The sequence below is a fragment of the Urocitellus parryii genome, chromosome 15 (genome assembly GCF_045843805.1).
Source record: "Urocitellus parryii isolate mUroPar1 chromosome 15, mUroPar1.hap1, whole genome shotgun sequence".
Taxonomy (NCBI): domain Eukaryota; kingdom Metazoa; phylum Chordata; class Mammalia; order Rodentia; family Sciuridae; genus Urocitellus; species Urocitellus parryii.
The window spans coordinates 50,265,705-50,293,429 of NC_135545.1; the positions used below are offsets into that span (position 1 = coordinate 50,265,705).

General features: G+C 41.5%; 1 protein-coding gene across 3 annotated transcripts in view; it reads right to left on the minus strand.

The window, feature by feature from the left end:
* Window positions 1–27,725, minus strand: part of Adamts18 (ADAM metallopeptidase with thrombospondin type 1 motif 18) — a 132,991-nt gene that overhangs the window by 49,911 nt on the left and 55,355 nt on the right. For all 3 annotated transcript variants that reach the window (XM_077793228.1, XM_026393011.2, XM_077793229.1), the window contains 6 exons: window positions 26,784–26,943; window positions 24,842–24,947; window positions 21,623–21,760; window positions 19,528–19,681; window positions 8,899–8,994; window positions 4,271–4,419 (listed from right to left, as the gene is read on the minus strand). In XM_077793228.1, coding sequence (XP_077649354.1) covers window positions 4,271–4,419; window positions 8,899–8,994; window positions 19,528–19,681; window positions 21,623–21,760; window positions 24,842–24,947; window positions 26,784–26,943 — 803 coding nt within the window. The remainder of the gene's footprint in view (window positions 1–4,270; window positions 4,420–8,898; window positions 8,995–19,527; window positions 19,682–21,622; window positions 21,761–24,841; window positions 24,948–26,783; window positions 26,944–27,725) is intronic.

Here is a 27,725-nt window from a genome sequence, read left to right on the forward strand (position 1 = left end):
TAGGAGCCCTATGTGGGAAGAGGGGGAGAGAGAGAGTGGCATAGTGGCCAGCGTGCCAGCCTCTTACATGGAGACAGACCTGGTTTTGAATATTCTGTCTCTTCCCAACTTGACTTTAGGCAATTTTATTGAAACTCTTCATCTATAAAATGAGAGCAATTTTGGCAACTGATATAGTACTTTAATTTGGGGCAAAGTTAGCACAAATGAATTATATCTGTTTTAAAATACTTTATACTTGTGTATTACCTACCCATACTGCACTGGGTAGTTTGCAATGTGGATTTTACATATGCATATATTTCATTTGTCATTATGGGACAAGGCAAAGCCATCAAAAGTAATGACTAACAAGACTTTGAGCTTTTCTTTTTAATCTTCCAACTCAGATACATTTTTGAGTAGCTTTAAGTATGAGTGTGAGAATAAATTAAGAAAAAATTCTACCATAAAATACTTCCATATAGTAATCCATTTATGATTAAAAATTTAAAAAAAGGGAAACAGAATACAAAAGTTTAAGCATCTGATTCTGTCCTTATGTTAGATTACTAACATTTGCTTCTGTGAAGTTCATCCTGACTACAGGTGGCTGGTGCTCTTAGGATCACTTGGGGGAGCTCCATTAATTATACATACATACATGTGTATGCACATATATATGTACACACACACCCCTGGATTCCTGGGCCCCTCCACAGACTCTCAATTAGAATGTATGACCTGTGCTTTTAAAAGAAATCAGTGTGATTTTTTAAGTATACTGGTGGTTCTGATAATTAAACCTGGGAATGGCTGGCTGGAAAATGGGCCACAGATTCCATTCAATTATTGTTCTAGAGCCATGGTTTCCCTCTGCTCTCCATTTGCTTAGCAGTGTTAGAGTAGCTATTAGATCATTCTTTCTCCATAGACTCTTGCTTCAGGAAAGTTCTAGAATGTCACTGCTAATTTTCTTGAGAAATTTATAGAATTTCCCCAGTGTTATGGTTTGGATGTGAGGTGTCCCCCAAAAGCTCATGTGTGAGACAGTGCAGAAAGGTTCAGAGGAGAAATGATTGGGTTGTGAGAGTCTTAACCCAATGAGTGATTTATCTCCTGATAGGGATTAACTGAGTAGTAACTGGAGTGGCAGAATGTGGCTGGAGGAGGTGGGGATTGGGGCGTGGCTTTGGGTGTATATTTGTGTCTGGCCAGTGGACTCTCTCTCTGCTTCCTGATCACCATGTGAGCTGGTTCCCTCTGCCACATGCTTCCACCATGATGTTCTGCCTCCCCTCCAGCCCTGTGGAATGGAGCTGGACTTCTACGGACTCAGACCTCTGAAACCGTGAGCCCTCTGATCACCTTTTCCTCCTCTACAGTTGTTCTGGTCGGGTCCTTTTAGTCACAGCAGTGAAACACGCTGAACTAAAACACCCAGGCCTTCTCATGGTGTAGCAACCAGAAAAAGATGCCAAAGGGTTAAGACTGGGGATCTCGTCTGACTCTGCCTTCTGCAGCATGGTGCCCAGACAGGGGCTGCTTCTGTGATCAGCATCCTCTGACTCCCCTATCCAGCTGCCATCTGTAAAACAACGGATTTCAATCCATGTGTCACCATCCACCAGACTGGGAATAAATGTCTAAAGAAGTATTTTGTGAGACAACAGAAACCAGAGACTGGACCAATGAAGAACTCCTAGAAGAGACATGAGAGAACGGAGGTGGCCACAGGTGCTGCTGGTAATGGCTGTTCCAGGGGTAGACAAATTTTACACTCTATGAAACCTCAACCATTTGATAAATCCATAACCCCGGGCAGGAATGATCCATGTTTCATGAAATAAAAAAATGTACTGGGAAAAGCACCACTAAATGAAATAGGCCCCATATTGCTTCTCAGATGAGAAAATAAAAAGGGTCAGTTGACTGATGAAAACAGAGGAACCCAATGCTGAAACTGAAGCAAGAAAGAAACCAGTAACTTGAAATTGGGAGGAATTTAAAAAAAAAAAAAAAGGGCAAATTAAGAACAGAGACAGAACAATCAATTTGGCTGTCCTGGGGTGGCCGACCCTCTACTTGTTTTGTGACTTCATGCAGAATTCAAGTAAACACTATCCTGATGATCCTCGATCTTGTTCAACATGATGAAACTGCACTAAGTAGAATTACTTCAGCGATTAATCCTTTTATTAGGCATCTCTGAAATTACAATATGGTTTTTTCCCCCGAATGAGTCCCTATCATAATGAGAGTTCTCCATCCCATAGATATGAGAAAGGTTTTAATTTAAATCTCGGGGGCGTCACGCATGCACTTTACCAGCAGAGCTATTATTAAATTGGGTCATCTATTTCTTTTTTGGGAAAATACGGAGATTGTAAAATTTCGTGATGTATGAAAACCAGATCCATGAAATATGCTTCAAAAATGTAAAGTTATATAAAGGTTTTTAACAATTCTATCCAAGACATGGGCTGTGTTCAAAGTTTCAGAAGGGTGGTTTTAATAATCTGGTATGAGTTATAAATGCATCAAAGCCTTCCTCCCTTTATGCCCAGTGACTGGATCTGATGAGACCCCAGCGACTCAATGGAAGATGATTCTGCCCCTCATAAGACATTGGGCAATGCCTGGCATTATTGTCATTTGTCACAACTTGAGAGTGGGGAGTTGGAAAGTGATCCTACTAGTACCAGATGGGCAGATGACAAAGTTGCTGCTAACTATCCTGCAATGTACAGGGCAAACCCCACAAAAGAATTTTCCAGCCCTTCATGTCAGTAGTGCTGAAGCTGAAAAACCCTAGGTTAACCCAAGATATCCCAAGTAGTGCTTGACAAATCATGGTCGAGTTAACTCCAAACTGCTCCTTATAATTTGGGGGAGGGGCAGGGGAACAAAAAACAAACAAACAAACAAAAATCCTTTTTGATTCAGCTCAGCCTGCTGACTCAGATGAAGTACCCTTTGTATCTTTAAAAGTTTCCTTTTTCTCTAGTCGCATTAATTTAATTCTCAATTTACCATTTATGCAATGCTTATGACATACCAGTCCCTTCTGAAAACATTCTATAACTATTAGCTGTTGTAGGTGCTATCATTATCCTATTCTCACAAATTAGGACTCTGGGAACAGAGAGAGCCTGTTGTGGGTGGCCACACAGCTAGCAGGCCAGCATGCAAACCCAGGGGCTTCGGAATCTATGTTCTTAAGCCCTGTGCTCTTCCATCTCTCAGACTGTATCGGGAAGTTACCTGGACTATTTTCAAGGTCCCCACCACATTCTTCTGACCCTATTAGCATTCTCTAGGTCCAGGACCATCAGTGATATCTTTGCCTCTCTCCCTTGCTTCTGTGGCGTGATCCTGTCTTCCTGGTGAACTTGGGGTGAGAGAAACGAAAACTACACAGTCCCCAGATCCTTCTTCTGAGTGCCCACTGGATGCTCCCTATGTTACAGGCACTCTCTAGAAACAATTTCTAATTCTCCCGAGAACATCACAGGATCACAGGAGGGTACTACATAGTCTCCATTCCACACACAAACCCGAGCTGAGAGTTCAAGCGATTTTCTCAAAGCCATACAATTAAGAGGTGGCAGACACGTGACCTGGAGTCTTTGTCCAAAGCCTAGGCTCTTTCTAGATCACATGCAATGGAAAATACCTGACGCGTAACTTAGCATATATGACAGTAACCTAAGCACACCGGCATTTACACAGAGTATGGATGGCAATTCAGATTCTAGTCTGACTCAACCAGAGTGCCCACAGGGACCATCGGCCAATTTCAATCCATACGTGATTTAAATTGTCCTCTTAGTGGCTTTTTGTTTTCAAAGGAAATTGAATTTCTCGTCAATAATTTAAAAATTGGAAAACTTCACACATAACTTCTTTTTTTTTTGGTTTCTTTTGAGAAGTCAGGCAGAGCAGTCGGCCCACGTTGGTATACATTCCTGCAAAGCAAAAGTAAGCACATTTTCTCCAACTCACAGCTTGACAGACAGCCATGCATTCCACCAACTGAGCTTCTGTGCTCTATAATCTCTCAGGCACCTGACTGTATGACGGTAGAGCCCAGGGTAGGTTAAGAAAGGAACTTGGGCTATGACTTGTCCTTGACGGTCACATTCATGCGTGGAATAAGTTCTTCGCTGTGTTTTGGTTTCTGCCCACCCTGCCTCCAATTGTGTGCAAATTGTAAAATCCTGGTTGACTGTTATTCCCCAGAGGGAAGAAAACCAGTGTGTTACTGGCTGGCTTTCTGTGGGAGCCTTACTTGGGGTTATTGCAGTGTCTCTCCTGATACTTGACTCCTCCACCACAAGTTCTGGAACATTCTGACCACTTCGACCAGGTGGACCACTGGCCATGGATGGGCCGGGGCCCGAGCTCCCCAAACTTTACACACTGGCCTTGCCGACACCACTGTGAAAAGAACGTGGGACACGGTTCCCGTCAGAGCGCACCTGGGAAAGCACAGGGAGATGTGAACACCTGTATAGGGATGGGAGAAACAGGTCTGTGGGCAAAGAGGAGAGTGCAGGACCCCTTGATCGGTCCCTTTCTCTGCGCAGTTTTATTAACAGTTACCCCACCTTGGCTGCCTGCATTTTGAAAAGCTGCTAGCTAGACAGAAGCAGCATCTCCCACCAACAAGCTGAGCCTCCCATGATCCGTGAACTGTCAAGGTGGAACATGGGATGAGATTCCACCTAACAACCCAGGAGTCAGACGAAATTGCAAAGGGGCCTCCGTTGACAATGAGAAACAGTGCTGCTACTACCCAGGGACAACTCAGGTCACTCACTCAAGGAGAAACGGATTTTAAGATATTAACAAAGCATTGATCATTTTGATGATTATCTCCTAAGAACAGACAATTGGACATACAATATATTTTTGTTGGGCACCGTCACTATTGGGCATTTCTTAGGAACCCAAGTAACTTCCAGTCTGATCCAATCGTGGTCTTCAGATACCGTATGTGACCCTTTTGACTATATGGAAGGTCCTCATCTCAGACCCTCTGATGACTTCCAAGTCTTTCGGCATCTGAAGGATTAGCTCTGGGTCTTTCATTCACCCGTGATCTGCACAAGGCGGAGCTGTGATCTGGGCTGACCTTCCCCTTTGAGTTCTTTGCAGCATAGTGCAGACCTTGCTGGTCATCTCCCTTCTTGGGGATTTGGGGGTTATATTAGTCTGGTAGGGTTTTTGGGGGGAGGGAGCTAGATATTTTTCTTGTGGTGCTTTTAATATGAGTAAGTTCTGCATGACTTAGCACACTGCACACTTTCCCCAAAGCCTCTGCAATTAGATCCAAAAGGTTGGGTTTGGACCATGCCAGGTTTTGCAGAGGAATGGGGGTTCAGTTACAAAATTATGGGGTGTTTTTTTTTAACTTTTAAATCTTCACTTTTTTCCCCTGTGACACCTTGGGTGTTGGAGCTGTGGACTGTGTGGCTTGGTTGCCAGAGCACTTTGTCTGGGTTAAGATATTGCTTCCTTTCTTCAACTTCTTGCCTTGTGCTGATTAATTCTTCTGTTTTTAATTTTTCTTTTCCCTGGATTAATTGCCACTGCAGAGTTTGCATGAAACCATATAACATTGTTGAGAACTTTCTGGGGGAAAGCAATCTGTCATTTGAGGGTTTTATCCCTCAAATAAGCATGCCTCTTCCCTACCAGGAATCACAGGGCCTCTATTGGACTGGGCTCAGTGGCTGACACCAGCCAGCAACACGTGCAGCAGCCACAGCAGCTGCAGTTGACCACCAGTGGGGACGAGGAACTTCACATTAAAATCTCATAGAAGCCTTGCATGGCACTTAGGAGTTAGAGAAATTTAGGAAAGAAATGCTAACTTGCTTAGTCACACAGTTACCCAAATAACTACCTAATAGCAGAGACTGGATTGGACTCAGCAGCCAAGGTTCCTAAACAGAACTCATTCTACCTTTGACCTCTGAGGCAAATTACTGATAAACATATCTTAAGTTTTAATCTAATTTCCTTTTTGGAAATTAGTAAGTTTTTTTTAGATCTGTTCCAGTCATTCAACTAATTGGACTTTCTATGATTTCAGTATTTATCCCAGTATTAGGTTAGACTGCTGCTAACTTGCTCTCTCTGGCTTTCCAATGAGTTTAGAAGGTAGGAATGTGGAGGAATGTCCAGAGACATGCCAATATCCACATGTGTATGGAAAATCTTTGTATAAGATATAAATACTAAACAGATACACCCACAATTTTATCCAACTACTCATATATATATTTCTGGCAGTACTTCTAATATCAAACTGAATGGCCATGACTTACAGCAATACCTTTTCATAGAAAGCATGTATGCATCTTTCTTTCCTGGCACACACATCTTGAGATGAAAGTACCTGGCTTTCGTTCTCAATTATTTTCTGAATATTCATAGTAAGAATCATCACTGAAGGACAGGGGACTGCCTAAGGATGGGGTAGGATAGGTTGAGTTCTGGTTAGAAAGAAACAAAATTCTGACCAGCTGCTGCATTGCCCCTGACACTCCAGATAAAACACGAAGCAGCGGTGCCCTCAGCCTTTATGGGGTGAACAGTCTGATTCATTACAATTCCGCTCTCCACGGAAGGAGGAGTCACAAGAGCATATGTACCAGAATGCAGTCATTATTACACAGGAGTGATGGCAAATGGGGATGCTTTCTGCTCAGGGTGAACTCATGTTGGCGGGTTTTCCTCAGAGCACGATCATACACCCCACCCCCCCATTTCAAAATAATGGGGGTGGGGGATGGTGGCACTAGGACATTGGTTTCCTAACTTCTGGTCTGACTCATCTCCCTCATCTCCTGTTCTGTTTACTGAAGTCTAATCCAAGTGCATTTTAGTCCCTGTGGAACGGAGGTTCCTAATGTACTTATATATCAAATCTTATGCCTTGTTATACATCATATATTTTCATTTATATTAATCTCTTCTTATATATGCCTTCCCATGTTTATTAATGCTAGGTTGATTTTTTTCTTTTAATGAAAATCATCTATTAATTCTCAAGTTACAAGTTCAGTCTTCAAAATTAAATTGGTTTGAATAGTTATTTTTAACTATTTGATTAATGAACCCATTGCTTTGTATCATCACAGCTATAAAACTTCTATAAGCATTTTTAATGAGAATCCTCATTGGGATTTCCTAAGAGCAGTACATCTGATTAAAAATTGCACATAACTTCAATTTTTAAAAATGTATTTTCTTTAAAATATAAATATTATAGACCTTCCAAGAGATGTTAAATAAATGCCTTAATAAATATAAAAAATGCATTTGCTGACCACCCACTTATTTTCATATGCTGTGTCTATGCTCTGCCGCTACTTTTGGCCTTTCCCTCAAAAGTCTCTTCTTTCTCTTCTCCAACTGAAGATACTCCACTCCAGTGCAGGCCCAGGAGAACCCACTCACAACAGTGAATCCCCAAAGCATACCTAATCCTGAGCAAGGTTCAATTTCATTCATCCAGGCTTCGGTAGCCACTGGTGCTTATAGAAAATATGCATTAAAGGGAGTTGGAATTACTGCCTCTGCATAGCCTTCTCTGCTGGACTGTGAATTCCTAAAAGGTTATAGCTAGTTTTATTCACTTCTATATCCTCAGAGTCTCCTCTCCCCAATATCTAGTACTGAAAAGATGGCACAGAAATTGAATTCAGTTTAAATGGCCAATTTGTCTGCACAGGCCTGTGTTGACTTAAAAGAGTCAAAAACAAAGACCTGTAAACCGCTGACATGTTATCATTTGTAGCACATGTGTCAGTTTTTTAAGTGAACTCTCCAAATACGGACCACTTACTGGTACCTTCTTATGGTTTAAATAATGAAGTGTCCCCCAAGAGACTTATGTATTGAAGGCTTGGTCCCCAAGGTACTACTGTCCGTCCAGAGTTGTACTACTGGAAGGTGATGGATGCCATAGGAAGTGGGGACCTGGATGAAGGAAGTGAATTACTGGGGTGGACTCTGGAAGTATTTATTGTTACTGCCGCCTTCCATCTTTCCTTCCCACTGCCATGAGCTGAGCAGCTTTCCTCTTTCCACCCTTCCGCCATCATGTTCATCTGCCTCATCTCAGGCCCAAAACAATGGATTCAGCAGCCTAGCAACCATGGACAGAAGCCACTGAAACCATGAGCCAAAATAAATCTTTCCTTCTCTAAGTGGATGTCCCCAGGTATTTTTGTCACAGTGACGAAAAGCTGACTGACACTTATCCAAGTGAACTTTCCCTATAGACTCTGTTGGGGAAGGGGAAGAAAAAGAGAGACTAATACCTGAGAATGTTTCCTTCAAAACATAGAGGTCTGCCGTAATCTTCCATAACAGAGGGAGCTATTGCTCACTAGCAAAAAGGCTTTTGGGCACTTGTGGATGGAGATGCCTCTTACCCTTCAATAGCAATGTAACTCTAAGTGATGGGCACCTCTGCAGCATGTCAGAAGGTCCAAGGCAGCTCCTGTGAGGTGAACTGAGTGGCAGAGGCCTTGGTCTGGAGAGGCAGTCATTTCTTTGCTACTTATTGGAACATGTGCTCCCTGAGACTCTTACCTATAGCATCAAGCTTAAAAGGCAAGTGGAGTGCAATGAAACCTACTAGCTCATTCAAATAGATTTCAACTCGAGACTCCATCTAAAAGAAGAAAAACAAAGGCAAAAAAAAATCTGCTTCAACAATTGAACTGATGGTTATATTAGCATTCAGATTTGTAATCACTGCTGAATAATGCTCATCATTTTAAAGAGAAGGCAGAAAGTATATGTAGCCAAAGCACTCCATTCTGAGGTCACCGCACCAAGAATCTGGGACTATGCCTCATCAAGTTTCCACAGCCCAAAACTAACAAGTATGCAGTTTACCATACTCAAGCCACACATGGTCCCTTCCGCTGCAGGCATGAACTTGGTCTCACACCTGTGGCCCACTCGGTGGCACCAAAGTGATTTGCAAATGTCCTGAAAGGCAAGAAGGGACTGGTAAGGGTGGTAATGCAAGAAAAAAAATGAAAATATTTAAAGCTTTTGTACACAATATTATATTTTGAGGTGGTGGCTGAAATCAGACAAATTATTCAGAAAGGAGAGGCAGGTGGAGTTGGTAAAGGCCAAATGCTCTAGCAACTGCAGAAGCCGTTTGTTTTAACCACAATGTGGTCATGTGTTTAGCAACTGGGAGGCAGTGGCAGTTTATTTAGAGAACCCTTGGATTAGACCAAAGACATCTGGGTTCTAATGACAATAATAAACAGTGCAGCAGAATAGATCAAAATGGGAAAAAAGCAATTCTGATTCAAATCCTTTTCCTGGAACTCCAGGATGTGTGCTCTAGGGATGGGTTTAAGAATTCCTGAAAGCTATAGTTTCCTCTGTTTTCCCCATAAAAAAGTGATAAAATTAGCACTTGACTCCACGGAGCTGTCCTCAGAGATAAACCATATGATGCATGCAAAATGGTTAGCCTGCCTGGCCCACAGTGTTATCCATTATCATCATCGTCATCCTTTCTTTATCTTTGATCACAAAGTTTAATTATCTAGATCATTTCATTCTCACACTAGACCTATGAAACCATTTCAGTTATCCTGCTAGTCTGTGGTGGGCAGAAAAGGGCTCACATGGCAATCCCTAGAACCCGTGACTATGTGAGTTTACATGACAAAGGAGAATGAGAGCTGCAGGTGGAACTGAGGCTGCTCATCAAACGACCTCGAGATGAACAGACTCTTTAATTATCCACGTAGACCCAATGTAGTTGCAGGTTTTTAAATGGGAAAGTGGAGATGGAGAAATGAGAGCTTGAGGGGGTGCAAGAGGAGGAGGAGGCTGGCTCTGAAGGTGGAGGAAGAGGCCGTGAGTCAAGGAATGCAGGTGGCTTTTAGAAGCTGGAAAAGCCAAGAAAATTGGTTCTCCCAGATAAGATCACAGGGAACAAACACATCCCCGCGCCCACCCCTGCTGTTAGCCTTTTCCAGTGTCTGCCTCCAGAATAACAACATAACAAATTTCTGTTGCTGGATGTCACACTAAGCTTATGACACCAACTGGAAATTAACAGGAGCACCACCACTGTAGTGGCGAAAGTCTGCCTCATCTAAATTCGTGCAGCTGAAGAGGCTGAGCAAGCTACGGACACTCTCAAAGCTGTGGCACTTGGCACTAGAACTGGTCTCATATTCCAGAATCCAGGGTCTCCACCATCGCTCTAGACCTGGGCTTGCTGGGAATGGATGTTGGAAAGCTCTCAAGTGCTTCAGGCCTCAGTTCCCAACCTACAGAGTCAAGGGACTGAACCAGGACCAGGAGACTTCCAGTTCTACCTGTCCAAGTCGCTACTCAGAACTAGGCCACCAAAGGAATGTCACAAACATCCCAGAACATCAAAGTGATTGCATTTTGCCACATTCTGTTCACAAAGGTCGAAATAGGAACTCACCGATTGGGGTGGGGGGATTCACCGCCAGGAGAGTACGAGATGACTTTTGTGGTTTCTTGTGGTGACGGTGAAAATTCAATCCACCAAACACCCAATTCCCCCAAGCATTCAAATTAATATAGATTTCACGACTAGAAAATATGGCCAGAACATGCTTGGTAATGTTTGACACACACACACACACACACACACACACACACACACACACACAAAGCTTTCTCTAGGATGGAAAAAAGAAAACAGAGAAACCAGAAGTATATGTGGTGATCTTGACCTTGTAAATCATAAAAATCTTTCCTTCAAAAGAGAATGGGAGAAAATCCACGTCACTGTTTAGAAACACAACCCCAGCAGCAGCCTCAGACAGGGGCTCACATAACATTTGCAAATCCCAGAAGAGCTCCTAAGACAAAATACGTACATCTTTCTCTGAACTGCCGCTGACGTTAGAAAGCAGGAGGCAGCCCCCAACACAGTTACCATTAGGGTGGCCACCTCCGCGTGTCTCCATATCAAGTGACCCTGGGGTCCAGGGACCCACATAATGTGGAAAAGAGAGCAGACTCTAAGTCAAACTGGAGGAGCGAGAGGACCCAGCCATTGAGACAATTAAAGCCACCCTGAGAAGGGCTTTTCAGAATCAAGTTATCTTCTTTCTTGCAGCCAGAGGAAAGCCGTAACCTATACCCCCAGCTCATGTGGCACAGGTAAATGCCTGTCCTAGCTGCCACAGGCAATGCCAAGCCATGAGGCTGAGAGAAGGGGCAGCCAGAGAGGACCCGAGAGATAAAGCAAAACCAACCAAACCAACCAAACACACACACACACACACACACACACAAAGGCTCTGGAGTGAACTCATACAGGCTGCATGAACATGTTATTTCTCCTGCGGTGAAGAGCAGAAGTCAAATGTAATTACAGCCAACTGTATGCTCTGGTGACCGTGAATGCCCCCGAGAAAGCTCCCTTTCAAAGTAAACAGAGAGGCGAGTTTGAGCTTTTGTTGTGCGTACCTCCCTTTTTCCTTTTTCGAGACTGTTCAACTAACTTTTCCTTATCTATAATTACCTGGACTTAAGTCATAATTTCAGGGAAAAGGAAATAACCACAGGTCTCATGCTGCCTGGATATGATTTTGCTGAAGGAGACCACATTTTTAAGGAAAGCGTCTCGGGCTCTCCATCCTCTGTCCCTCGCTGATCACACGTTCTCTGGTTAAATTCCAGGAGGTACATCCCTTCACATAAAACCCCGACATGCTGAAAATGTGAATAGCTTCTGAAAATCAAGTTTTATACAACATCTCAAACTTCACGCATCCAGAACTGAATTCCTCGCCAGCCCCAGGTACCTGTTCCATGTTCAGCCTTTTCCATCCCGCATCTTGGCATCTCCAGCCTTCCAGAGATTCAGGCCCCAAGTCCTGCCATCATCTCTAACTCCTCTCTTTCTCTCACATTCCATCAGAAAATCTGCTGCTAGATCTTGAAATCACATGGGCTGTACCTTCACACCATTTCTCGAATCTGAACAATTATCTCCACTTATACTGCTCCCTGTCCCAAGCCACCTTGAAGAGGCTCACCACCACACCCTTTCATGGGCCTCATGTTCTGTCTTTCCCCATCCTTCCTAGTTCATTCTCAACTCAGTGCTGTCCAGTACTGTAGCCCATAGCTACAAGTGGCTCATCAAAACCGAATTTAGATCACTTTAAATGAATAAAAGATGCACTTCCTCAGTCAGTGACACTAGTCACATTTCAAGTTCCTACGAGGCAGATGTGGTAAGTGGCTACCATATTGGATGTTGAACATTCCCACCACTACAGAAAGTTCTAGAGGACAGCGCTGAGCTAGACATCCTTCCACATCAGGTCAGCTCATGGCATTTCTCAGCTCAAAACTATACAATGCCTCCGACTTCACTTAGAAAAATCCAAAGTCCTTATTATCCTCTGCCAACCCACATATCATTGGGTCCCCTTCACCATTTTGCTCTATCCACACTGGCTATGCCTTGTTCTGCAAACACCTCCAAACTTATGCCTTTGCACTGCCTGTTCTACTTTCCCTACTATCTGAATACCTAACACTTTCTTACCTCCATGAAGTCTTGGCCCAAGTTTCACCTCGTATCACTACACAATGAAAACCTTAACCAGTCACCACGCAATCAGCCTCCCAGTTTCTCTTATCCCACTCCTAACTTACTCAGCACTTCTGACTTTACTTACTACACCATTTACTTATTTACAGTGTCTTCTGGGCACCATTTTCCTTCCCATTACAATTCATTGCTATGTGGGTAAGGAACTTTGATTTTTCTCCGACACATCCCAAGAATAATGTCTGGGACAAGGCAGACTTTAATAAATATTGTTAGGTGAATCAGCGTACGAATGAAAATTGTTGACTTTATAAATACAAGTCACCTTCACTAGTCATGACAACTCTGGAATACTTAAGGACAATCTTCAATTTTAAAAACGTAAGAGAACCTGACAAACTATGCTGCTGAACAGAGTTTTCCCTGAATTATTTATCTGCATCCTCATCATGGCCCTGTGAGGAAGGTCATAATCCTTGCCTTTGATGTGCTCATGGGAAAGCAGAGGCTCAAGAGAAGTTAAGCAAATTCCTCAGTTGCTTTAAGTCTCTGGTTGCCCTGAATTTAAACTCACTTATGTTTAAACTCATTTGCTCAAATTTTTAAGCTAAGCAATAATTTTAAAAGTAACAGTTAACAATTAAAAAGTAACAATCAACAAAAATTGTCACTGGTATCATTTTTAAAAATCCAGTTTACGGAAGTATAATTTACTATAATAATATGCACCCATTTTAACAAATGGTTCTAGGAGTCTTGACAAAATACATATGCCACTGTAGACAACGCCATAATCAGGACAGAACATTCACATCACCTGCAAAATTTCCAAGAGGAAACCAGTGTTCTGATTTCTGTCACCATAGATTAGTGATGCTTTTTCTTAAATGCCATATAAATAGAATTTTCCAAATGGATTCTTTTATAGCATTTTGCTTAATTTTAAAAAAACTCATTCATGCTTTTGTGTAAATCAATAGTTTTTTTTTTTTGAATGATGACTAGAGTTTCATCGTACAAATACACCAGAATTTGTTCATCCATTCACCTTTTGAAGGATATTCCAATTGCTCCCAGTCTTTGGTTCCTATGAATCAAGCAGTAACTAAGAACATTTCTGGACCAGTGTTTTGTGATCATAGTCTTTTATTTCTGTAAGGTAAATACCTTGGAGTGGATTTGCTGGATCAGAAGATAAGGCTATAATTAATTTTCCATGTTAAAAATACACTGCCACATTATTTCTCAAAGTAATTGCATCATTTTCCACACTCATCAGCAACAGAAAGAGTTCCAGTTGCTTCATGTGCTTGATGACATTTGGTATTGCCAGTGGGTGTGCAGTTGGGTTTCACAGTGATTTATTCTGTGTCCTTCTGATAACTAAGATTGAGCACCATTTTATGTGTTTGTAGACTGTAGAATGTTTTCTGTTGACCTTCTTTTGTGATGGACCATTGAAGTGTTTTGTACCCTTTCCTTATTGTTTTTTTTTTTTTCCTAAGGGGATGGGCACTGGTACCATTCTATATTCTCCAGATAGATACAGGAGAGGCATTAGATGTGGTCAAAAGCATGAGCTGCCAAGACCCAATCTAGTTCTGCCATTTTCTGGTATTGTAAACATGAGCAAAACATTTATATCTTAACAGGAAAAGTGTGGATAACAGTGCATATTCCAAAGGTACAGATAAATGAAAGCAGTAATATGTGCGTGTGTGTGTGTGTATACACACACATATCACACACACACACCTATGTATATAATGTGTTTATATACACCTAATGTATATAATGTGTTTGCAGCATTGTTGTACAAATAAAAAACTGAATACATACAGCTATTCTTATACAAAGAAATGGCTGTCCTCCATTTACTAAAAATTCATTCAAAATAAATTCAATTTCATCACAATTTTGACTCTAAAACCTGGGCTTTTTGTCTTCTTGTCCCCTGGCACTTTCTGCCTGATCGTGGCTAGATAATTATCTTCAATTTCCTTACTGTTGGATTGAAAAGCAACAATAAATAAGGCCCCTATCTGTTCTACCAGTAGACAAATAAGACCCTGGAGTCAGGCAAACGAAGATCAAAATCATCATCTTATTATACACAGCTGAAGATGAATTGGAGAAAGTGGCTGAGACCAGTAGCCAAATGGGTCTCCTAATGCTGTGCTAAACTAACTAGCCCTCCCCATTTGCAGACAGACACAAGTCTCCATCCAAGGCAGACCCCCTAGAGGATTTTGGAAGAGAAGCATGCCTCCTGGAGGCAAGAGCACAAACACAGGATGCTAAGAAGCTCCTCTGGTGCGCAGGCTCACACACCTTCTTGCTCAGACAAGTCAAGCCTGCTTCCTTGAGGAAGGATGAGAAAAGACAGCATCCTCTTCCACTCCACGGAAACAGGAATTGTGCCAAAAAGATGTGGGCTCCAGTCCTCATTGCTAATCCAGAAATGCACACTGAGCACCTGCGATCCTGTCTGCCATGCTAGGCACCACACCCACCGGGCAAGGACACAGATGGTGACAAGGTGGTAAGGCTAACACAGAGGATGGAGAGAAAGCCCAGAGAAAGGAATGTTCCAGTCTCTGTGGGGGATAAAGGAGGTAACTCTTGAGCTGAATCTTCAACAACAACACAAAATGATGAGGTGTTCGTCCCTCCGGTGGCCATGCAGTGTTCTAAGATGGGGAAATACACAGACAAGGTCTTGGACACAGGAGAGAGGAAATACTTGGAACCCTCACAAGGACATCAATATTGTCGGGACATAAGTATGTGGGGGAAGTCAGGAGACACTGAAGCATGATGTAATAAATTTGGTATATTACAAAGGGGGCGTGATGAGATACTAGGAAGTTTCTATTTATCCTCCATTCTTTCATCCCAGTGTCACATTCTTAGAAGAAGAAACACATACACATCCTACTATCCTTCAAAGAGAATGCCTTCTGAGACAATGGTCCCAAAACGTTCACTAGAATGAAAATAGCTTCCCCACAATTTCCTTTTAGCTTCAAATTCTCTCAGTGGGCCTATAAGCAAACACGACAGACCTTGCTATATGACAGAATAGTGCTGCCTGCCCACCCACAGCATCAACCAAAAGATGGAGCAGCTGTTCAGCTGCCCATTTCTAACTCGGGGCAGTACCTGCATGGAAGTACTGATTGGACTCCCCTGCCATGCATGGACCTCTGACTCACAGCATCGATCACTCTCTGAGCCAGGAAACATTTCTGAGTGTGTAATAACCAAGTGGATGTCCTCCCCAGAGGGTACCGAAGTAACCCTCCTGTAGGGCTGCCCAACTAACATGGACTATTAGCCAGATTAACAACTCATTTTCATCAACACTGCTATGGCTTAGGTGTGCTTTGTCCCCCAAGAGTCCATGTGTTGGGAGTTTGATCTTTGGTGTGGAGATGTTGGAACTAAGAGGTGGGACTGGGTAGGAAGTCATCGGGTCAGTTGTGAGTGTGCCCTTAAAAGAGATAAAGGTACTTCTCATGGAATTCTGGTTAGTTTTGGAGAGAGGATTCTTATACAATCCTGAACCTGACCCCATCCAGCCTATCTGGCTTGCTATTTAGCAATGTTAATTGCTTGCCTCCACACATGTCCTGAGTTTTCCATCCACCAATGATGGGATTCAGAAAACAGGGTCCTCATCAGGGCTGAGCTAATGCCAGTACCATACCCATGAACCTCCAAAACTGTAGCTAAAGCAACTTCTCATTCTTCAAATAGACTGCCTCAGGAATTTTGTTATAGCAAAGAAATACTGACTAATACAAACACTTTGGATGGGAACAAAAATCAAGTGTTATGTGCCAGATACCCAGAAATTTTGAGGCTGAAAGAAGAGGGGAAGTGGGAACAAGTAATAAAAACAGCTGTCTTCAGACCCTTTTGACAAGGCAGCTGCTGTGAAAGCAGAGTCAAGTGTAATGGTAATGACAATGCTGAAGACAGAAGGAAGACAGCAAGAGGAAGCCACCTCATTCCTACCCAGTGATACAAATGCATCAAGAGGTTAATCCCCACAGGTTTTCCAGGGAAGAACTAATAAATATTACCTTCTCCTTGTGCATGTATACTCTAAGGCTGAGGGAAGCAGAGTCACTTGCCCAAGTGATGATTCTAGCAAGTGGTAGATTAAAACCCTAAACCCAGGTCTATTTAGTTTGAAATTGTCAGAGTGTGTGTGTGTGTGTGTGTGTGTGTGTGTGTGTGTGTGTTTAACATTGAAGGTCATCTACCTCTGGTTCTCAACATTGAACTTGCATCAGAATCAACCAGAACCTTTTCTAAAATAGAGAAGTTTGACAACACCTCAAGTTTCTTATTCCTCTGGTCTGGGACGGGACTTAAGCATTTGCATTTCTAACAAGTTCCAGGTGATGCTGACAAACTATCTGCAGGTTGGAGAAGACACGTTGAGAACCGGCTCTGGTGTTTGTTTTGGTGCTTCTAACGACTACGCAAAACTGCCTTTCTCTGAGTCATGGATTAAAGGGAAAAGGTGGCAAACTGAAGGGGTAGAAAGTCATGATGGGCTAATGCAGGCCCTTGGATATATGTGATCTCCTGCTGTCCTGCTGGAGCAGGACAAACAGGTTCAATTGCTCTAGAAACCCCTTCTGGTTAGAGCCCAGCGGGGCCCATTTAGGATCCTCAGAGTATGTGGCCCTGACTCAGGTTATAATTAGGATTAGGAATGATATAGAAAGCGAGGCTGTGGAGGAGGAACCCACACTCAGGATCCACCAGCCAGGTCTGCCTGCCTCATTTTCCCTCAACACCACCTTATCTCTTAAGTAAGTCTCACTAACCCCCACCCCCTGCCCCAGACATCCTTGTCTCTGTGCCTCTCATCATTTTAGTCCATCTTCTAGTTTGGAAATTCCATTTCCCCTTGTTCTGCTTCCCAGGGAAGACCCTCAGACTGACATACTGTCTTTTAAAAATATGGGGGTGGGGGTGGTTTTCAGAAAACAATCTATTATTTAAGAATGGTTGCTTAAGCCCTGCACACTGCCTGGCCCAGAGCAGACGCCCCACAAGCGCTTGCTGCACGCATGATCCTGAAAGAATGAGAGTAATTTTAGGAACTTTTTTTTTTTGTATTTATAAACAAATACTCACAACCAATTCTGCCCTTGCTACATAGGAAATGCGTAATACAAATCTGATGGATGATTGAGAAAAATAATGAATCCTCTTGAATGAAGTGACAGGCAAAGAGACAAACTTTTTCAACAAAAGTCTCAAAAGGCAAATAGCAACAGCTGTAAATCTAGTAACTTTACATGATATACCAGCATTTGCTGAAGTCAAGTCTATGTGGTGTGGAGGACATGGGGACACATGGAGACAGACATACAGACACACACACACACACACATACACACATACACACACACACACACACGAGGAACCAGATTAACAGTTATATACTCAAATTGCATTAAAACATATAGCCCCATATCAAATCCATGATTTGATAGATTTTTTTTTTAGGGTTCAACTTCTATTTTGAAAGTAAGTTGATTTAAGTGAATAAAAATACAGAAACATACCAATCCCACCATTATGTACAACTTCAATGCACCAATAAAAATGTGGAAAAAATACAGACATCGTGAAGGTAGTTGTTAATGACTGAATGTTAGTTTAGGAAAACCTGGTGCTCGCCAGTTGAGAGAAGGAAACAATGTCAACGTGGATGGTTTGTTTTGTTAAGGTTTCACCATATACAAGTTTTGTGGTTTTGAGCAAATTAAATATCTTCTCTCAGCTCCAGGTGAAAAGTGGTCATAATTTTTACTTCAAAGATTTTGGGGGAAGATTGAAGTCAAGTGAGATAAATCTCTAAGCAAATGCCTTGTGTGGAACAGAGGTTCACTTAGAAACTGCTGATAATAACAGTGGGTAGTAGTGTTAACAGAGATGCTGGTAGTGAGGGAGGGTGGAAGGTGGCGTAGGTGACAGGTGGGATGGTGGTGGTGGCAGTGAAGATGGTGATGAATGGGGAACAGTGGTGGCAATGGTAGTGGTGGTGATGGTGAATAATCATCGTGGTGTTGGTGAACAGAAATGGTGAAGGTGCTGTTGGTAATTATGATGTTGTTACGATGGTGAGGACACTAGTATTGGTGGTGGTGGGAGGGGAGAAATTAGGCAAAGAGGAAGAGGAGGAGAAAGGAGAGGAATAATAGAAGGAGAAAGAGAAGCTATAAACCTTCATAGTTCCCTGTATCTAAGTACCTAGGACTTCAATGTTTTTCACTGGACACTGAAAACAAACCAACCTAAAAGCAATCCTACTCTTTATTCATGTACCGTAACTCTCTCAATGCAACTCTTGACCAACTGAAATGAGGTTGCTCTCATTTCTACATCCTGGGCTTCTGCATTTTCCCATTTATCATTTTCACAATTTTTTAAAAAAATACTTAATAATCTCACTAAGCCTACTCAAGATACACTGTGTATTTTTACATACTCAAAACATTTGACTGCCAATAACAGTTTCCTTGTACTATAAAAAGTATGTGGGGTGGTGATGATTTTAAGTGTACTATATTAAAGGAAATATGAACAGGAAGAGAACAAAAGCAATGATTAGCAGCCGGCAAAAGCTATTGTTCCCATATTTACAGCTAGGGATACATTCTTCATCCAAGGAGGAGGAATTTGCTTCCAAGGATACAGTCAAGTGGTATTGAAACCAGGCCTGGTCTATGGGGGATAAGTCCGGATAAATCGTTGACAGTAAAATTGCCACTTAATTATCATGCCAAACAACTGACATTTGAGAGATAACCCAGACTCTAACCTTTGGCCTCAGCAAGCCAAATGTTTATCCTTTGGGTAGGTACATTGATGCACTGCAGAATCTTAATGTAAGTTTGAAATCACAAGCAACATACCTTCACAAAACCAAGGCTGCATAACTTGGCTTTTGCTCCAAATTGCCACTTGCACTGTGTGTCGGCATCATAAATCTGTCCTGGTAGTTTGTCCGGATATTTATACTGTCCTGTTTGTTTGGGCTCATCCACTAGACATCCAGCCTGAGGTGTGCTGTAATGATAACACATGGCTTTTAATTACTCTGTTGATCTGTGATCTTTCCGCTTAAAACAGTACCCCTCTGAATGCAGTCATGCAAAGAAAAATCTAACAAGGCTAAAGAAATGGGTATGTTTAACATTAAAGTGCACAACTATTGCAAAGGGTGGGTCCTGTCCTGGGGAAGGAATGTGCACAGCCATCAGGGGGTGTGATGGGTGCTAGAAGTTCTAGCCGTCCAATTGATGTGGCTTGGGACTGGATGGGAAAGGTAAACATGTAGAACTCAACCCGACGATCTTGTTCAGCAATGTTGAACACATTTATATTGAGTGCCCTCTCCCTGGCAAGCATTAGACCAAGCCCTAAAGGTATACAAAACAAACCAGACAGAGACAGTACCTGACTTTGTAGAGCTTTAAATCATGTCATGCTTTTTATAGATGGTGAGGCAGAGGTCAAAGATGCACTTTACCTCAAATAAGCTTTGCAAACACAAATAAATAAATAAGGTGACTGGGAAAACCAGGAGGAGGGCATGTTAGACATGAAGGAAAAAAAAATATCTGAGGTTTGTTGAATTGGGAAGTGAGGGACAAAAATCAGTCTTGATGTGTGTGTTCTTAGAAAGCACATTATCTCCACTTAAGTAATTAAACTGTGGTATCACAGAGAGGTTAACTCACATGGGTGGGTAAATGCAATTTTGGAATCAGACAGAAAGAGGTCCTATGGACCATGCGTGCAAGACCAAGTTGTAGAATTCTCAGGCCCCCTGTTAATGACAATGACGCCTGTGAGAGTTAATACCCAAATCAAACAAGGAAATGTAATGGCTTAACAGCACTGTAAGAAAAGTTAGAAGCTGTTGCTATTATTACTAACACAAACCATTTAACAGTAACATATTAGTGATGAAAATTCCATCTACATCAAGTCAATTATGAATTATAATATTTCTTGATTCCATTCTCAGATGAGTTGGAATAGATCATTTCAGGCCCCAAATAATAAAATGAAAACTAATAAGAAAATCTATGTGGCAAAGCTTATTGTGAGCAAAACATTTATTATTATTTTTTTATGTCCTAGGGTCCTCATTTGTTTAGATGGCCTTGAATTTACTTTGCCTCGCCTATGCTAATTCTGTGAACATTTGCAAATAATATACATTTGTAGGGGTCAAAAAGAATCAAAAAATGTCTGTTCCCAAAGAAACTTCACTAACATCTGGTCAAAAAGAAACAGGATCAGAACCTAAGAGCTCATGTGGGTCAACACAGATTAAAAAGGTTCACCTACACACATATAATTGAACTTAGCATTCATTGTTTAATGTGAATCAAAAAACTCCTGCTTTTACTCAAGCAGTCTGGGAGTTCCGAGTTATCAAAAGGATTTTACCCAGTGCTAACTCCTTTGGATGTCTTTTGGACATACAGCTAGCCCATGCCATTTCAAATAAAAGTCAATCAAGAAAATGTTCTATTCATTTAAAAAAAATATATCATTGGAGCACTTTTTATAACTCCAAGACAAACTGATCCGATTAAAATAATGACAGTGAAAAGGCAGTATGTCCAGCAGCCTCTGGAAGTCAGAGAGGAGAGAGAGATGGGGTTCTGAGTGCAGATCTTGAAGTCAGAGTAGGCCTGGTGTGAGTCCTCCATCTGCAGGGCACCGAGTGTAGCACTTCAGCAATGCCATTAACTGAAGACTCATTTCCTCTACTCTATGGGAGAGACAGTAGTAGGACCGCTAAGGGGAGTGCACATGGCAGTGTGTGGCGAGTAATTAGCCCAGTGTGAGGCCAAGACACCATCAGTGGAATTGCTGGTCTTTCTGCTCATGGAGGGCAAAAGACACTTCTACTAGGGTTTGTTTTCACACCTGTTGACACTCTTTCCTGCCACCACTCCAGCCCTGGAGCGCCCTCCGGCATTAGCCTCTTACCTAAGGAATTTCTTGAGATACTGTCGGCTGCACGAAGACCATGAGAACACCCCGTTGTTCCCGGTCAGCGTGGGAGACATGATGTTGCCTTCCGCCTTCTTGCAGGGGTTCCCCTCACCATCGTGAATCATGCCAAAGCTGAAAGGGAATGCAGAAGACCACCCAGCTGCGGGTCCACTTTCCAAATGACAACCAGAGAGAGCCGAGAGATGCACTGAGAATTCAGGGACCCCAGTGAGAGACGGGCATTGAAATCGTAAGACACAGAAAGACAAAAATGAGATACGACAGAAGGCTATAAAATTCACCCAGAGGACTTTAAAGAATGCTAAGTGCTGTAAGATATTATTTCTAGGCCACAAAGATCAAATAATGGTGGATCCGCTACATGCTTTAAGAGTTAGAAAATCTTGGTCGGGATTCCTAAGCTAAAGTGATAGGGCAGTCAACTTCTAGAATTTAAAATTGCGAAATGTTTTTCTTGCCTCCAATCATGCAACTATGGCATGGAAATTCAGAAGTGAGTAGGAGGTAGGTGCAGAGAGAAGATCATTGATTACAAGTTATTTAAGAACAGTTCGTACGTAAGGCTAGTGTGATCTAAAAATTTCTCCCCCATGATGATCAACTTATTAGCTGAAATCAGAAACTCTGAATACAATTCCTTTATAATAATGAACATCTTTAAAAATTAATGGTTGAAACCATCTATTGAAAGTATATGAAGGACTTCCTTTAAATATAGAAGAAAATTTTTAATTTGTTCCATCTGATTGCAAAAGGTTCTACCAGTTAGTAAAAATGACTTTAGGAGGTCTACTCCCTAGAAATTATGTACATTGGCACTCAATGATTTCTAGTTCTCTAACTGGTAGAATAAATGTGTTATTAGTGCACATACCCTGCATATCCCCCCACGATACAGACAGAGCTTATGTAATGGCATGTATTAGGTAGTTCCCTAACTGCTTTAATCATCTATAAAGAAAACATTCAGTGTACAAAAAAGCCTTTTGACTATTTTTTTTAAAGGAAAGCAGAGGACAGAGGGATATAAATGGGAATGTTGTTATAAGTTAGGAGGTTCTTAATCTCATCATTTAAAGAAGTAAAACCTGCCTTTTTATAAGGCAGGTGTAATTCCTGTGTGTGCAAATAAAGATGTTATTGTGATATAATTTAATTTTTATAGCTATCCTTTGAAGGCAGTTTATACCAAATAGATAATGGTAAAACCACAGATGGCTTTGTTGTGACCCATGTGTCCATAATCTGGCCATTTTCCCAACATTCTGTCCAATTTCTCAATCAAGAAATGGCAGGGTGGCTGGATACCTGATTCTATCAGTGAATTCCCTAGGTATTAAGAGATGACCGTGCACAAATAGGTCTTCATTAATCTCAACATAGATGCAGGGAAAAGTGTTTTGCCATCTTCAGTTTTGCCTAATTCTTTGTACCTAACCAGGAAGCCAAGGAGATTTGTGTGGGAAACAATCCTTCTAACAATATTTATGAAAGCCTGAAACCTGTAAATGAAAAGCACGATTTCCCCCAAACGGAGAAGGGATGGGGAGAGATTGAAGATATTACTCAAAGAGGTAATGGTGCTTCATGAGTACCTCTCTGGAATTTCCTGGACACAAGAAAACTGAATATGAATTAAATTTTGTCCTTAAAAATTTTCAATTTTCTAACTTCTTAGTAGCATTTTAGAAAATATTTTCTTTATATGCCTGCCCCATAAAACCTAAAGTTACAAGGCCATTCCACCTAGAACTTTTACTTTACATCTGATTCCTCTCTCCCACCCTACCTAAAGGGTATGTTTTTGTTTCCCTTTATCTAAAATGTTGGGTTTGGTCTTGGGTAATTTTAACTCATACGTAAGAATGATGACATCTTTCAATGCCAGTATTGTGTACGGGAGCTCCGTTAATCTGGACTTCATGCTCATGGAACAAATTCAGACATATGCTTAACATGAACAGATATTTTATTTCCTGTTCTATACAAAAGAGCTTTGTGCTTAATGGGCATCTCTGCACCTCCATTCACAATAAAATTGGCTCATTTATACCTCGACGGGAAGATGGTTATGTATATATGTAAATAAAATGCTGGGAAACTATTGGTTAAGAGCAGTGGCCATGATTCAGACTTCCTGAAGATAATAAACTTAGCTCATAAAATACATCAGCACCAAAAATATCAAACTATGAATTACAGTTTTTGAATGGATGATGTTTGCTTTTTTTTTTTAATACAAGGAATTGAACCCAGAGGGGCTTAACCACTGAGACACATTCTGAGCCATTTTATTTTTTTTATTTTGAGACAGAGGTAATGGTGCTTGCTAAATGGCTGAGGCCGATCTCAAACTTACGATCCTCCTGCCTCAGCCTCCCAAGTTGCTGGATTATAGGCATGCACCACTGTGCCCAGCTTGATGTTTGCTTTTATGTCAGAAGTGAACCAGATGCTCAGAAGATGTATAAAAGTTATATGTTAAATAAAATGTGCACACACTGTTCATATGTACACATACTCCTAAATTGGTATGTCCAAAGAGCAGTGCACTTTGAAACCCTGTGAAGCAGTATATTTGAACCTTGTGCGAGGATATTTCTTCCAGTGCAGCTGTGGCTGCTCAAGTGTCTGATAATTCTCTGGAGATTGTCTCCTGAGCAAATTATATGCCCAGTAAAATGAATTCATTTCACTACACAGTTTTCTCATTTTGTTTCTAACTCTATTCTCACAAAAAAAGATTTATCACGTCAATTAAAAGAATAACTGCACACAATATTACCCACTATAAGGATATCCAGGATGTGCAACAAAAACTTATTTAAATCAGCAAGCTATTGCATCCTGGAAGTTTGCAGGTCTCCATGATTATTTCCTTAATGTAAAGAATGAGCTGAAAGTATCTTCACTCAAGCAAAACATGAAGAAAAATAAATGCCTAAAAGATCAGAAAATCAATGAAGAAACCTGTGATCCATTTTTGCACACAACATGATGCTGCAGCATAAAAAGAGCAACATGAATAATAACTGGCCTTGACTGAGCTCTTCTTATAGTCAGGCCCTGTTCTAAGCTGCACTCATGAGTTATCCCGTTTATTCCACCCAGATCAATATCCATCATTAGAGGAGTGCCAAAGAACCTCTTGGCCAGTTTCTGTGCAAAGTGGTGAATCAAGGAGCCACTCACTTGTGCCCCGACTCATGAGCAATGGTGAAAGCAAGGCCCAGCCCCGTGTCTTCATTGATGGTACAACTTCGGTACTTACTGCACATCCCGCTGATGGGGGCAAACCCTACGGAAAGATCAATGTCAGATGTTAATCCCAAAAGGGCACAAGCATGCATGATCATTTATCACCTTCTCCAAATGCTCCACACAATTTTAGTTTCATGGATTAATGCATTCAATTTTTAGCAAGAAAAAAACACTTAAGGTATATAGTCCTGTGTCCTGGGTGCTGTAGTAGTAGTAGAAGCAATATATAAATATTCATGTTATATTTTTTGCTGATTTTAGATATTGCCATTGATTGTTCCTCCTAACATCCTTTTTTCTGAGGTCATAAACCTACTATAATTCCCCTTTTATATATAGGAGAGCATCAAGCACAGAAAATTTATATGCCCTATTAGCATTATCACTACACAAATGCTCCCAACATGAACCACTGTGCAATATGTCTGGCTATGATTACATATCAGGAAATTGAGCTCAGAAAGAGGAATCAACTTGCTCAAGATCACACCACCATAAATTCCAGATTTGGGAATCAAGCGCAGACACGTGTGAAGTCAAAGCTCATACTCTTTACATTAGGACATGTGGCTTAAAGAGAGTGACCTACAGTTGGTAGGATTCCTGGGACTGTATTTGTTTTCATCAGACTTTGACCTTTGGTTGACTGATAAACTGCCTCCTTCTCAGAAGATGTTTTCAAAACATCAACCTTGTGTTGGGCTATTAGATATCACTTTGTACATTCCAAACTCAGGCAATGTTTTAAAATTCATTTAAGAAAAAACCCCCATATGGAATAATTCCTAAAATCGTGTTTTTTTTGCAAACCATGACTAAAGGTGAATTACTAAAACAGATTTATAGGGCATTATGGGGATATTACACCTAATCGGAAAAATACAACCAAAAGTTTTGTAAAGTCCTATCTACCGTTATCTCTAATATATCATGAGGGATTTGAAAGTACTTTTAAGAAAATGATGTGAGCAAATCATGTAAACTTTTCTCAGCTCCCTCCAAATTTTATCATCGCTGTAGACCATTAGCTGCAAACTATGGCTTCCATTGTTGGCTCTTGTCAATAAAGTTTTATTAGAACACAGCTACACTCATTGGCTTATGTATTTTCTGTGGCTGCTGTTGTCCTCATACAGCTGATCTGAGTACTTAAAAACAGAGACTTAACCTACAAAATCTAACACATTTACTCTCTGGCCCCTTTATAGAGGAAGTTTGCTGATCTTGATCCAGATAATCACTAGTTTATCAAATTTTTTTTTTTAAAAAGTTAAATCCTATACAAGTGCAATGAAACATTTTAGAAAATATAGCCTAGATGGAAAAGTCCTCTTTCTCCCTGCCTTGCACAAACAGGGAAGAACTGAGCCCTGCATATTCAAGCAATTTCCCAAAGGAGGCGCTGCTCCCTAGTGGCACAGTCAGTACCAGGGAAAGCAGTCAATTTCTTTTCAGCTACCTAGTTCTGCGGTCACAGCAATGGGTCTTGTTAAACAGGGACATATATCAGACCTCAATGATCACAGCAGGGTCAACAACAACAACAAAAAATGCAAAAGGATTAAAGTAAATGGCTTCCTATTCCACACCACGTTCAGTTAAACAGAACCACATTCACCAGGATTCCAGGATTCCATGAGAATCTTCCACAATTTAAATATAGTGATATGCTGCATAATGAGATTTGAGTTGGCAGTGTGCTACATATAGGATGGTGGTCTCATAAGGGTCTATTCCCTCCTGTCTCATCCCTCTCAGGGTGTATAAGCAGAGATGATTGTATTAGGACTCTCTAATAAGGATCAATGGTCATTTATCCAGAAGTTTCCATACCGAACACAGGTGTGCATGAAAGGATCTGTTCATACCTTACCTAGAGTGTCACACGGTTCATTCTTCCAGGAACAAATATCAAATCCCGTGAGCAAGATGGCATGGTCATGCCTCTTGCCATTCTTTCCCACGAGGGCAGACTGCCACTGGCAAAAACTATTCAGAGACTGGTCTGCATGATGGTTGATCAACAATCCTCCCTATGGAAAACCCACAATCATCAGAGCACTGTTTTGGCCACAGAGATGAGAACTGTTGAGTCATTCCATTGATACAGGCGAACACAGAAATACCGGGCTTCAAGGGAAAAGGTAGGTAGACAAAAACACTTGAGCCAAGACAGGAGGGGGGAAAATCTATTCAGGAAAAATATCTACTAGGTAAATGCTCATCATTTTTAAAGCAACTAATCAGTGCAACAAAAGTTCTCAAGGGTAAGATAACAACCCTTAAAGCAATCGCTTACCAAAATGCCTGCTCAGTCAAAACTACTGACTTGGGTCAAGTTGAGGGGTTTGAGAAAGAACTTTAATTATCCCTGAATTAGGGTGTCTCTAGCTTCAAAGTCCTGGGGCAATGGATAAGTGGTAGGCTGAGACAAAAGTGTCTTCCAGCCAACTCACACCCCTTCTGTCTTTCTAAACTTCCAAGAGGGATTTGACAAGTCATTAACCTCCCTGGCTCTACACACCTGGGCAGCTAGATCAGTGTCTGTCTCACCCCTGACTCCCTGCCTTTCACATTCTTTATTGGGGTCACAGATGAAGAGGAAAAGCCTCAGGGGATGGGTAATCTCTGCTTCGGAAAAAAAACAGCTTAATCAGAAAAACAGCTTAAATGGCAAAACAGTCCGAAGCAGGGAGTACCGTGCAATTTCGCATGTTATTATATGTTTGCTTTTGTGATCGTCCCCACACGCCTGTGCCCTGCACCTCACTGTAATTAATTCAAGGGCAGTCACGACCCCTTGTTGATTCTCTGT